The sequence below is a fragment of the Myxine glutinosa genome, chromosome 9 (assembly GCF_964187855.1).
Source record: "Myxine glutinosa chromosome 9, kmMyxGlut1.1, whole genome shotgun sequence".
Classification (NCBI taxonomy): domain Eukaryota; kingdom Metazoa; phylum Chordata; class Myxini; order Myxiniformes; family Myxinidae; genus Myxine; species Myxine glutinosa.
In genome coordinates, this window is record NC_136269.1 from 79,413,799 (window position 1) to 79,428,192 (window position 14,394).

Here is a 14,394-nt window from a genome sequence, read left to right on the forward strand (position 1 = left end):
ATGGACAGTAAAATTACAGTTCAGTACTTCGTGTAACCCCCACGAGCATTCAGGAGAGCACGTACACGTTGAGGCATGCTGTTCACGAGATTTGCCAAGGTTTGGACAGGAATCGCTTGCCATGCAGTTACAATAGCCTGCTGCAATTCACGCACAGAGGCAGGCTGCTGGTCCAAGTTGTCGATTTGATGCGTTAATTCTGCCCACAAGTTCTCTCTCGGATTCATATCCGGGGACATGGCAGGCCACTCCATATGCTCTACACCACGGTCAGCAAGAAAGTGTTGGATCATGCGAGCACGATGAGGCCGTGCATTGTCATCTTGGAAGACAAAGTTTCCTCGAAAGGCTGCACGAACAAATGGAAACAATGTTTCTTCCAGAATGGCCCTGTGCTTGAACTGGTTCAGGTTTCCATTCAGAACAACCAGGTCAGTTTTGCCCCCTGCATGAAAAGCAGCCAAAACGGTCACCTCATCACCTCCAGCTTGGACTCTTGGCACTATACATTCTTCGTTGTAGGCTTCATGCACTTGTCTGTGCACTCGGACGTGGCCATCTTGACGATAGACCAGAAATCTAGACTCGTCACTGAAGATCACATGATTCCAGTGTCCTGGCTGCCATTGACGGTGCCCTCTGGCCCACTGCAATCGGCACTGGCGGTGTTGTCTGGTCAGACGTGGCTTTCTCAGGGGACGCCTGGCACGATAGCCTGCTTGAACCAGTCGTTGGTTGACTAGCCTTCTGGATACAGGCACATTTGTCAGTTGCTGCCACTCAGCCCTAAGCCAATTAGCTGACTTGGTACGGCCAATGTGGTCTAACCGGTGCAGCTGGCGATCATCCCTCCTTGTGGTTCTGCGGGGACGTCCTGGCCTCGGTATTGGAGTAGGGACACCCCTCTGAGCATTTCGTTTCAGGATCTTTGACACCTGTCCTTGAGTGATGCCATACTGCCGAGCAATAGCATGCTGTTTCATGCCGGAATTTCGTAAAGCCACCACTAAATGACAAACAGCATTGTCGAGTTGACGGACCATCTCCAGGGGAAGCGGCAATAACTTTTGTAGACGTGCAGCAGTTGTTTTCCACTAATACAGAACGCAACAACCCTTATATACCCGATTGTGAAGCCAATCGTCAAATGTACCTGTCTGTACATTTTGTCACGCCACCTGTGATATAATCCTGTTATTGACTTCTTGCTGCGACAGACAATCAATGATATGGTTCTTTTAACAAAGAAATCACCGAAGTGTAAAGAAACTCACCCGATTGATATACCGAGTTCAGAAAGTAAACCCAAGTCAAGGAAAAAAAAAAATCCATATTAAATGCCAAGTCTGTATTTAAGGGCAAAAGGTCAAATGTCGTCAATTCAAGGTCAATCTTCTTATATAAATTTTCATCTGAAAAATCACCATTTCAATCGAATTGACCTGAGCTTTGATTAAGATCGTCAATTTTAATCCTGACGGACAATTTTAAATGGACAATTTGATGTATCCATGACAACTTTTTTGGGGGAGGGGAGGGGGTGGATCTTGCAAGTATCGTGCTCAGCATGACGTCTTGTTTTTATTGTTGTCAGAAACAAGCATTAAAAAAACAAAAAAAAACGTTTCACTGTACATGTACCATGGTAATGTCTTATCCAAGCTTTTGTCGAATAACTGAAAATGATCTTTGCACAGTAAAAGACCTTTGCATCAGTACACTTTTTGGTGCTCAGTTTTGAGTTGTTCTTGGACTTATTATATCGAGTTGATAACTTGAATGATATACCGGTGTAGATATATTTTTATTATCAGTTCCATAACAGGTTATTTCCATTTCAGGGAGGTTCTTCAAAGAATCGAGCGCCAGAAACGATCTCAGATGAACTTAGGTGGGATATCGAACAACAGACTGATGTTCTGGAGCACTTCTCAAAGTGGACTTTCCATTCTCATTGGACAAAAGGATGGTCGGAAGGCTCCGCCCATCCCAGGAGAAATTGTCCCCACCAGATGTCACTGATTGGCCCATACTAATGACGCAGGATCACGTGATATCCTGGGCGCGTTCATTTCCCTTTTGTACGTTATATATATATATATTTATATATATATATATATTATATATACAGTACGACCTATATAAATAAATAAATTAATCTCTTGGTTTTTTTTTCATCACTGTGCGGAAGGTCATTTGGCTGGCTCTGGCTACGTTCGGGCAGGTAGAGAGATCTCAGGCAGCGAATCGGTGAGTACAAAATGTAGTCGTGGTGTGAGGGCGATCCGAGTACCGGTTCCATCTCTATTCTCTGTCAGAGCGCTTCACCTCGGACCGCGCATTTACAGTGTGGGAGTCTGGGAGATGGAACTGTGGTGCCGAGGCGAGCGGTCGGCGACGGACTTGTCGATGAGTTTGTTTAAGATGTCGTTTACGAAGACGTCTTTGATCATTTCCTGTGAGAAACTTCCCCATTTTGGGAAAGTGGACTGCTCCATGTGCTCCTTCCGTTGACTGTAGACAGTGGATTCGCTGCTCTCTGTTCTCTCTGACTCACGTGGTTTTTTTTCCCGGCGAATTTGTTATCGGTCGCCATTTTGACTAAGGAGGCAAGACGAGGTTTGTTTGTGGAGGTGGGGTTTGGTGTGGGTGGATGCCACGGTCGTGCAGCGCCTTTGATTGCCGTATGCGGCAATCCGATGACATAGTGAAAAGCGGTGTAACTTTTCATAGGTGAGTTAACCGTTTACATCCTAGCAAGTTGTTCCCCTGCCGTGATTATTTATTTATATATTTATTTATATATGTATATATATATATATAATATATGTCTATTACTACCTGATCAGGGTTATGTTTTGCACTCTTCACATCCAATGATTCAAAAAAGTTGCACAACCAACCATATCATATGACACATTGATGGCACAAGTGCTTTTATTTTATTATATTATTGATGATCTGCAAATACAGTGACACGTAAGTCACTCGTAAGCCATTAATTAAAAGCTAATATATTTTTGTTTGTATGCAGATTTCCTAAAGAGCCAATTATTCGTCAAAAATGGATTTCTGCGATGAGAAGTGTTGACCGAGGCACAGACCAGCAGTGGTTTCCTGGACCAGGTGCATCCCTATGCTCGCGACACTTTCACAAAGAAGATTTCTTTCCTTACGGGGAACGACAGAGGTTAAAGCCTGATGCAGTTCCAAGCTTCTCCTTTAAGGTCGTTTTATTAATCTCGTTTTGACATGTAAATGTAGCGGATAAAGCCATGCAATGAGAAAAACTTTTTACCTGATCCTTTTTTTTATTTAACAGACTCCTTCAAGTTGTTTCTTTTCATGTAATGGGACAGATATTTAACACTTGTTACCTCCGCCACCAAAGGTGGATGGAGGTTATGTTTTCACCCCTGTCTTTGTTTGTTTGTGAACAAAATTTCTGAAAGTTGTGGACGTATTCGGACGAAATTTGGCAGACATGTAGCGTATGTGACAAGGACGAAATGATTAGATTTTGGTGAAGATCCGGATTCGGCTACTAGAATTTTAAAAGTGATTCTTCACCATTGGGAGATAGGGCCAAAAACGATACACAGCAGGATATCTCAAAAAGTTATGGATGGATTTAGACGAAACTTGTTGGACATGTGTGTGTGACAGGGAAGCATCTTCAATTTTGGTGAAGATCTGGATCCAGCTAGTGTAATGTTTTAAAAGTGATTCTTCACCATTGAGTGATATGGCCAACCAGGCTCTACTGAGTGCCGTTCTAGTAAATTGCATGTGATTAATTTATGGTTGTTGAGTTGGCCCTTTCTTTTTGTATAACGCTGCTCCACTATTGATGTGATCCCAGGTTAAAATTCTGTGCAAGGCTCGTTGTCCATCGTAGAGGAGATTGCATACATATTTGTCATTGAAAGACAAAAAAAGGACTGGTCGTACTAACGTTTGCCACGCTTCATCAAGCTATTTAGGTCGTGTGGCTGGCTGGAATCTATATAATATCATTCTTCATCTGTCTGTTCGTGTGTAACGCTTCTTTCCACCCATTGGTTGGACAGCTTGCCTGACTCCACCCATAATGGTATCCTGAAAAATATTACGGCCGCCACTTGGTTGATAAGCGAAGTCAAAGACATCTTTGGAGCTGTCATATTTACAATCGCCGTTCCCTCCCGAAAAGTTTTCCTTTCAGTGTAAAACAACCAAAGGGACTTAAAAGGATCATCAAATATATTGAAAGGTTGGAGCTGATGGGCGTCACAGGCTTTGTGAAGGCTACAGTAGTTGTAGGCCTCAGGCTTTAGACTTCTGGTGTCAGCCTATGGGACAGTGAAATTGGAATCTATCTGAGCTACATAAGGCCAAGTAAAATCAATTATTAGTTTCCCGTCCGGCTTTTCAAAAAAAAAAAAAGGTTGTGCCTTACCATTTGATATTTTCCAATTTTTTGACATTTTTTTCCAAGATGACCACCATATCTGAAATAAATCCAGTCCCTGACATCATCCCAGAAATGGCTGTCTGTCTCCAGACATGGACAGTGCCTGATTCCAACGCATTCTGTGTTGTGTTTGATCCCAACACATTGTTTTGTACACCCTGTATCCCAATACACTCAACATACAATTAAAGCTACCGAGAAAGTTTGTTCTTGAGATCGATAATGTGTGCGCTATCACTAGAGCTTGCTCGCTAACTTAATTGTGCATGTTACGTGCATGTCCATGTCTCAAAAATCTCATTCGTTGAGAGCGCTGTGTGGCGTGAGCAAGCTTACTTACAGAAGATTGATTTCATTTCCGTCAGAGCCAGGCCTATAGGGGCCGCAAAATTATTGGTTGGGGTTTCGGATAAAAATAAGAAATGTGCAATTATTTTAGTAAATTTGATATAAAAGGAGAGGGAAAAAAACCAACCCACAACGTAGGGCCTCAACTTGGAAGCGTGTGTGGATGAATGAATGAGGTCGTCTTTTTTTTTTTTTAAATAGATTCGTTGTTCTCATCCCTTTATAAGGGCTGAGGTCTGATGGAAACAAGCTCCAGCCCTGCCTTGGCAACAATCCTCCTCTACTTCCCTCTGTCTTCAGCTAACTCTCTCCACTCTCCAGCCTCCCTGCCTTACGTATATATCTCTCTTCACACAATCCTCCCATCTCAACCGTGGTCCACCTCTTTTCCTCCTACCTTGTTCCCTCAACCTCCTGCCTTGTACCATGTTCCACCTGACCGCTCTCTTTGCCATTCTCTCTTCCTCCATCCACATCAAATCTCCAGTCCATCTCAGCCGGCATTTCACCAATCTCCCCGTCAACGGCATTTCACCAATCTCCCCGTCAAGCTCATCTGCACACCAATCTTTTCTCTCACTTCATCTATCCTCCTTCTATCCACCCTCTTCACTCCTGCAATCTTCATGACCAAGTGGTTCTCGCAAACCTGCAGCCTCTGTTCTTGTCTCTGTCAGTGCCACCTTCTCCAGACCATAAAGGTTGGCTGGTGTTACACAAGACATCAGAACATTTCCTTTCAATCTCCTTTAAATATTTTGGTGTGCTAGTACCTCCTCCATGCAACTGCACCCACCTGAATCCTCATCCGCACCTCTACCTCTGAATCGCCATCCCTGGTCACTGTTCCACCCAGATACTCAAACCTATTTCCTTGTCTGATCTCCTTCCCCTCTAACCTGATATTCATTTATTTTCTCTGCTGCCTGACCCACATCACCTACATCTTATCCATGCTCATTTTCAGTTCATGTTTCTCAAATTCCTCCTTCCACTCCCCCAGTACTTCCTGCATCTCCCACCCACTCTCTACCACAACAACCTGATTGTCCACATACAATATCCTCCCCAGCATATCTTACCAGCTCCATCATGATAAACAGGAGTGGGTTGAGCACTTCCCTGCCTCAAAGCAATGTTCACATTGAACTCCTTCAACATCCCAGGAGCAACCAAAACTCTTTCCTTCGTTCACTTACACAAACCTTCCACCAACCTAACTTTTGCTTCTGGCACCCCCATCCATCTCACTGTTCCCATCGCCATCTCTCTCGGGACAGTGTCGTAGGCCTTCTCCAGATCCACAAATCCCAATGCTATTTCATCTTGCACCTCCAACCTCTTCACCAGCAAGTCACCAGTAATGCTCTAGAAAAGTTCATATAAAGGGGCACCAATTTGATTCATACAGCTACATGAAGAAGTAAATATCTATCTATAATTCCAGTAATCTCTGTGTGTGTGTGTCTGTGTGTTTGTCTGTGACCGCTGTTTCTCGACAACCACGGGTCCGATATACTTGAAACTTGCCAGGTATATTGCTGGGGACCCGAGGATGTGCCTTTTCAAGGTTTGAAATTAATCGGACAAGTGGTTCCCAAGGTATGGTCACCGTACTCGCAAGCCGTTCGCTTTGGCTTTGCGAATAGACCAAACCATTTCATGTAAATAGAGGGGGGGGGGGGGGGTTCTGTGGTCGTTCGCTTTGGCTTTGCGAATGGACCAAACCATTTCATGTAAATAGAGGGGGGGGGGGGATATAATTTTAGATATATATATAGTACAGGCACGCCCTAGTATTTTCAATGCCGTTAGTCTCTTGTTTTCCAAGGGACCTCTTCGCGGTCCTTCATTTTTCTGTAAAAAATTAGAATGCCGTACATAATATTAGTTTTCTATTCTATTGCTGAAGTAGGTGTGCATATACAATTCATCCATCATCTCTAATTATCATCAGTATTCACTAGGGCGTGCCCGCACGTACGTGCTTGCCCGTGCGTGCAAAAAAACATGCGTGCAAACAACAACAACAAAAAAAAACTTTGAAACCACGTGGCAGTAACGACCACAGAACCCCCCCCCTCTATTTACATGAAATGGTTTGGTCCATTCGCAACGACCACAGAACCCCCCCCCCCCCCCCCCTCTATTTACATGAAATGGTTTGGTCCATTCGCAAAGCCAAAGCGAACGGCTTGCGAGTACGGTGGCCATACCTTGGGAACCACTTGTCCGATTAATTTCAAACCTTGAAAAGGCACATCCTCGGGTCCCCAGCAATATACCTGGCAAGTTTCAATTAGATCGGACCCGTGGTTGTCGAGAAACAGCGGTCACAGACAAACACACACACACACAGACACACAGAGATTACTGGAATTATAGATAGACTAGGGCGTGCCCGCACGTACGTGCTTGCCCGTACGGGCGTGCAAAAAAACATGCGTGCAAACAACAACAAAAAAAAACTTTGAAACCACGTGGCAGTAACGACCACAGAACCCCCCCCTCTATTTACATGAAATGGTTTGGTCAATTGGCAACTTTGAAACCACGTGGCAGTAACGACCACAGAACCCCCCCCTCTATTTACATGAAATGGTTTGGTCCATTCGCAAAGCCAAAGCGAACGGCTTGCGAGTACGGTGACCATACCTTGGGAACCACTTGTCCGATTAATTTCAAACCTTGAAAAGGCACATCCTCGGGTCCCCAGCAATATATCTGGCAAGTTTCAATTAGATCGGACCGGTAGTTGTCGAGAAACAGCGGTCACAGACAAACACACACACACACACACACACACACACACACACACACACACACACACACACACACACACAGAGACACACACACATACACACAGAGATTACTGGAATTATAGATAGATGATGCACAGATATCATGTTTGTCCAATATGTCTGCAATGTCAACCATTGCAAGTTTATGTAATGTGCAATTATGGTACAAAAGAGACTGGTAAAATAGGCTGTACTGCGCATGTGTACAATTATTTCATCTAATCCAATTGTTGCCTATAATGTGTACACACATCGCACTTGTCCAACGCTTATCCTGAAGAATACATCGCACACAACATGTCTGCAATTGGTTGGTACATAGTATATGCAAACTTTATTAACTTTTTTTTAAACAAATTCGATTTCACACACATGTACATTATCTTAGCTGTTTTAGTTTTCAAGGTACACAGAAAACTTTATGCACTGATGGGTTTCACCTACATATGTAGGGCGCCCCTTTATATGAACTTTTCTAGAGCATTACTTGGTTTCTCCAAAGAACACAAGGGTAGTCCAGCATGCACATGAGACTTTTTAATAAATGTTCCTTCATGTTTGGCATTTTCTACAAGCAAAGGAATGTCCCTTCTTTTCTATACTTTGCCACATGGCGCATACCATATAAAGGGGCCTTTTCTATGCATTTGGCATTTTTCCCAAGAATGTCCCTTCTTTTCAATAGTTTGCCACATGGCACATCATCTATCTATAATTCCAGTAATCTCTGTGTGTATGTATGTATGTATGTATGTATGTATGTATGTATGTTTGTCTGTGACCGCTGTTTCTCGACAACTACCGGTCCGATATACTTTAAACTTGCCAGGTATATTGCTGGGGACCCGAGGATGTGCCTTTTCAAGGTTTCATATTAATCGGAGAAGTAGTTACCGAGCTTTGTCCAAAAAACGATTCAACCAATCAGAGAGCAGCGAGCTATCACGTGTGCCGAACGTGGCGAACAGACTCTGCCTCGGACGGCACATTTGAGAGCGTATTCATTTATTTCACGTTGGCAAACTATGTTGGCGTTCAACTATGTTTTAAAACTAATTAAAACTAATTTGCGATTCATCGTAACTGCGATATGCGACCTTCCGGACAGTGAAGACTGCACTTCCGGCAGCCAATCACAGAACGCGTTGTTGCGTAGGCGTGGCCGATGTGAGAGCGAGCCGAGCCGAGCGCGTGCGCCATTACGGTTCGTAATTCGATTTCTTCCGGAGAAAATAATAATTTCTCGATTTCTTATGCGCATTATTTCTCCCAATTCAGTCAGAGCGAAGGGCGGAAGCGAAGAGCGTTGTTTTTTTTGTTTACGGGCGTACGGGCGTACGGGCGGGGTAGAGCGTACGGGTAGCGTTTTTTTTTTTTTTTGGCAAGGAACGGGCACCCACGTACGGGCATGCCCTAGTCTCTATAATTCCAGTAATCTCTGTGTGTCTGTGACCGCTGTTTCTCGACAACCACTGGTCTGATCTAATCGAAACTTGCCAGATATATTGCTGGGGACCTGAGGATGTGCCTTTTCAAGGTAGAGCGAAGACCGAAGCAACGGTGAAAGTTTAAAAAAAAAGTTTTTTTAAAGTTTATTTTTATTTAAAGTTTTTTTTTTTGCACGCACGGTCACGCTAGAGCGAAGGAACCGCCTGTGTGTTTGTTGTTTCTGCCTCGGGGTTTGAAAGGTTTTTGTTTTATTTTTCTTTCTTTTCTCTTTGTGCTTCTCCTTGCGATGGAGTAGCAAAAAGGCAAAATATGTTGGCGCTAATAGAATAATTGGCCAATAAAACTAATTTGCGATTAATCGTAACCGATATGCGACCTTCCGGACAGTGAGGACTTAACTTATGGATAGTGACGACTTACTGTCTCGATTGTATCTATACTGTCGTATCTGCCTTATACTTACTGTCTATATACTTACTGTCTATATTATAGATTGATTGGAGTTAAACACGATGCCCCAATCCATTCGTCGTTTACGAGAGCGAAGGAGGGAAACTGCGCGTCGTGCTCGCGCTATGGAATCTGAGGAGGCACGAGCTGCTCGCCTGACACGCGACGCTACGCGCATGGCAAGGCGTCGTGCAGACGAAACGGATGAAGCACGAGCTGCTCGCTTGGCAGACAACACTAAACGCGAGGCACGGCGTCGTGCAAACGAAACGGATGAAGCACGAGCTGCTCGCTTGACACGCGACGCTACGTGCGAGGCAAGGCGTCGTGCAGCTGAAACAGATGAAGCACGAGCTGCTCGCTTGGCAGACAACACTGAACGCGAGGCAAGGCGTCGTGCAGAACAAACGGATGAATGGATGAGAGCAAACGTACGGGCACGCACTAGTCTATCTATAATTCCAGTAATCTCTGTGTGTCTGTCTGTATGCGACCGCTGTTTCTCGACAACTACCGGTCCGATATACTTGAAACTTGCCAGGTATATTGCTGGGGACCCGAGGATGTGCCTTTTCAAGGTTTGAAATTAATCGGACAAGTGGTTCCCAAGGTATGGTCACCGTACTCGCAAGCCGTTCGCTTTGGCTTTGCGAATGGACCAAACCATTTCATGTAAATAGAGGGGGGGGGGGGGGGGTTCTGTGGTCGTTACTGCCACGTGGTTTCAAAGTTTTTTTTTGTTGTTGTTGTTTGCACGCATGTTTTTTTGCACGTACGTGCGGGCACGCCCTAGTTGATAATAAAAGGCAGTGTCCATCCGTCCGTCTGTCTCCTCTATAACTACAACTCCAAAACCATGAAACCGAGCGGCCCCGAACTTTGCATGCATACACCTGGACCTCCAACAGATTGCAATGATGACAACTGTGTTTGAGTGTGTTATAACGCCCTTTTTGAAGATGATTAATGAGGTGCTCATAAGAAAGAAAAAAAAAAAAAAAACCCGAAAAAGGCTTGCCAATGTGGTGGCCCGCCATCTTGGTCAGGCTTCCTGCACCTCTCTGGGTTCTTAAGCCGCATTTTGTTTCAGCCTACTCAAACGTTCCTTGCCTTGGAAACATGATCAATTATCATTACATAATTGAAGCACATCATCAAAATCTGGATTCGGATATGAGGATTGGATAAAAAATAAAAAAACCCACCTTTAGAGGCCATTTTTCCCCGCAAAGCGAGGGTTGGCCTTTTTCGGGCACCGTGGTTGTTGTTTTTGTTGGTCCCCTTTTTGAAGCAATGTTTTACGGCCGGATGCCCTTCCTGCCGCCAACCCCGTTTGTCGCCTTTTTACGACACACAGGGAATTACCAGTGAACTGGTACTCAATTAGCCGACCTCGGAAGGATGACAGGCTGAGTCAACACCCCTGGCGTTAATTCAGCGATCGACCAGGATTCGAACCCAGGATCCTAGGATCCTAAGCTGGCACCCTAGCCGCTACACCAACACCAGGTGGATTGGATGCTGTAGACTAAATAAATGTCCAAATCTGGAGTGAAATCTGACAAAATTTACAACTAAGTGTGTATATGCATTTACTAGCAGAGTTACATGGTGTTGCTCGAAAAATAGTCAGTCACGCAATTTAGTTTTGATCTTGTATTTATTTGTAGTGGGCTTTTTATAGTCAGAGGAAGCCACACCCCTTGGGCACGCCCCTAGTCGAAATCTGATGCGCCCATGTTTTTTGTCGTGAAAAGTTACCTCCCCATTCACCCCCTCTGTCCTCTCTAAGTCACTTCCTTAGGCTGTCCATGAGGCACAACCGAACAAAGACGTTCACAAATAGGGATATAGATAGATAATATGATACATACATAGATAGCTAGATTTAAGTGAGGCTGTGATTCTCATTGTTTTTTTGTTTTTGTTTTTTTAATCTATCTATAATTCCAGTAATCTCTGTGTGTTTGTTTGTACGTTTGTACGTTTGTTTGTCTGTGACCGCTGTTTCTCGACAACCACGGGTCCGATATACTTTAAACTTGCCAGGTATATTGCTGGGGACCCGAGGATGTGCCTTTTCAAGGTTTCATATTAATCGGACAATTACTTACCGAGCTATGTCCAAAAAACGATTCAACCAATCAGAGAGCAGCGAACTATCGCGTGTGCCGAACGTGGCGGACACACTCTGCCTCGGATGGCACATTTGAGAGCGTATTCATTTATTTCACGTTTGCAAACTATGTTGGCGCTATGTTGGCGTTAAACTATGTTTTAAAACTAATAAAAACCATTTCATGTAAATAGAGGGGGGGGGGGGGGGGGGATTGTCACTGTACTCGCACGAGCAGATGGCGGAAGTGCCTGACCGCCAAGTGAAGTCCGAGCAACTCGCGGTCGAAGGTACTGTAACGGCGTTCGGGCGGGCGAAGCTGCCGGCTAAAGAACGCCAGCGGTTGCCAAGCTCCATTTTAAAACTAATTAAAACCCCGGGGGGATTGTCACTGTACTCGCAAGCCGTTCGCCGTTCGCTTTGGCGTTGCGAATGGACCAAAACATTTCATGAACCAAACCATTTCATGTAAAGCGTTCGCCGTTCGCTTTGGCGTTGCGAATGGACCAAAACATTTCATGGACCAAACCATTTCATGTAAATAGAGGGGGGGATATAATTTTAGATATAGATATAGTACGGGCATGCCCTAGTACTTAATAATAATCATTACATAATTGAAGCATATCATCAAAATCTGGATTCGGATATGAGGATTGGATGCTGTAGACTAATTAAATGTCCAAATTTGGAGTGACATCTGAAAATTTACCATTTCTAGCGATATTTATAACTAAGTGTACACATGCATTTATTTAAGCGAGGATGTTATTCTCATTCTGGGGTTAGTTTTTAAAAATATTTAACTTAATAATAATTTTTTACTTTATTCATACTTCCATGGGATAGGGTGTCACTCCCCACTGTACCTGCAATCTGTTTTTAAAATTCTTCAGCCATTTCAACCAGAAACAATCTGCTTGATATTGCCTGCCAAGCCAGCCGTTCCTTATCACCCATTTTGTTGGAGTGTTTGCTGGGGTGCTTAAGCCGCTTCACGAGGGCTCTTAATTAGTCACAAGGCCGTGGAAGTATGGATGTGTTATAAGTTATAACACCCTTTTTGAATATGATTAACCACCACTTGGTGAATGCTATTCAGGCTGCTTTTGCAAGCCATGGTGTTACAGTAGACAGAGCTCCCTTTTTGTTTTTACTTAACCATTTTTTTATTGCCTAACATTTTTGTACGATATACTAACCCTCCCCTCTCTCTCCTCCCCTCCCCTTCCTTCTCCTCCCCCTTCATCCTCTCCTCCTCCCCTCTCCCTCCCTCCTTTCCTCCCCCCTCTCTTCATATTTCCATCAGGAGGCGACTCATTGTTACCCGGCAACGCCGGGCACTTTTGCTAGTAATAGTATAACTATAAATGTCGATCTGTTTGTCTGTCTGCCTGTGTTAAATATACTCTCATACACCTCTGCATGGATTTGGATCAAATTTATCACAGAGGTAGAAGGTTGTACTGGCCAGGTTTAAGCGGGGTTCGTAGCTCCTTCAGCCGTAGGGAAACCCCCGGGAAAAATGATGGGGTATACTTCCGCACTGTTGCAGTTGGTTTGAATCGTGCCATCTTTAGTGAGGTTGAGCACTACAGGATGGATTGAATTTCCCCCGACAATTGCCTGAGTGTCATCTTCTGTGATTATTCCTTCCACCACCATGTCTAGCTTTTCCCGTCACGGGGGACAGGTACTTTTGCTAGTACCATATAATGGGGCTTTTTCTATGCCCCTGGCATTTTTCACAAGATATACCTTCAATACTGCACTCCTCTGTCGCCAGCGCCAACAACCACCAAATTTGACACACAGACCAAGTCTCACCCGGGGATTGTCCTAAGGTATTTTTTTTGATCCATCACCTCAGCCTTTATCGACCCCTAAAACACTCCCTCACATGCTTTTTTGTACATGTTTGATAGGTTAGACCTCCTACGACCCACGAACACCCCAAAGACCTTAAAGTGAGACTGTTTAAAACCCTGAATACCCCAAATATCCATAAGACCCGTGAAGATCCTTGAAGACAATGAAGACCCTGAAGATCTCGATAACCCTTTAAGACCTCGGAGACCTGTAAGAACCCCTTTCCCACCAGAATCGCCTCACCTCACCATTTTCCCCTCTCTCTCTCTCTCCCACCCAACCCTTTCTCTCTCTCCTCCTCCCCTCCCATTTGCCCCTCTCCTCTCCCTCCTCTTCTCTCTCTCCTCTCCTCCACCCCTTTCCCAATCCTCCCTTCATCTCCTCCTCCTCCTCCTCCTCTCCCTTACCCTTTCCCACCCACCCCTCTCCCCTTCCCACCTTCCTTACCCCTCCTCTCTCTCCCCCTCCTGTCTTAATATTCCCATCAGCGAAGCGACCCTGCGTTGCCTGGCAACACCGGGTACCTCTGATAGTATATTACAAAATACATCTTCTACATTCTATGAATTCCCTTTTTCTTAAAGGCCATTTTCCCTGCTAGAGCGGGGGTTAGCCTTGCGGGTCCATGACAATACATTCTATGAATACCATCTACTTTTTAGCTCACCTGGAACGAAGTTCAGGGGAGCTCATGTGATGGCACGTTGTCCGTCAGTCCGTCCGTAAACACTTGAAACTTCTTCCCCGAAACCGCTGATGGGATTGCGACCAAATTTGGCACAAATGATATTTGTTGTGTTGTGACTAAAGTTTGTTCACAGCATTAAAAAAACTCCGGGTCTAAGGGGTCTACCGGGGGTCAAAGTGGATCCAGGTTTGACACCCCAAAATAGATATTTGCTTTATTC

General features: G+C 44.5%; 1 protein-coding gene across 4 annotated transcripts in view; it reads left to right on the plus strand.

Annotated features, from left to right (window-relative positions):
* Window positions 1–2,217: 2,217 nt before the first annotated feature.
* LOC137435293 (uncharacterized) overlaps window positions 2,218–14,394 on the plus strand; it is an 89,186-nt gene continuing 77,009 nt past the window's right edge. The window contains exons 1-2 of one of the 4 annotated variants that reach the window (XM_078784454.1): window positions 2,218–2,733; window positions 3,035–3,227. In XM_078784454.1, coding sequence (XP_078640580.1) covers window positions 2,654–2,733; window positions 3,035–3,227 — 273 coding nt within the window. In that variant the 5' untranslated portion in view covers window positions 2,218–2,653. Of the gene's footprint in view, window positions 2,734–3,034; window positions 3,228–8,789; window positions 9,933–14,394 lie in introns of those variants that run through there. The other 3 variants (XM_078784453.1, XM_078784455.1, XM_078784452.1) reach the window with 3 other exon arrangements.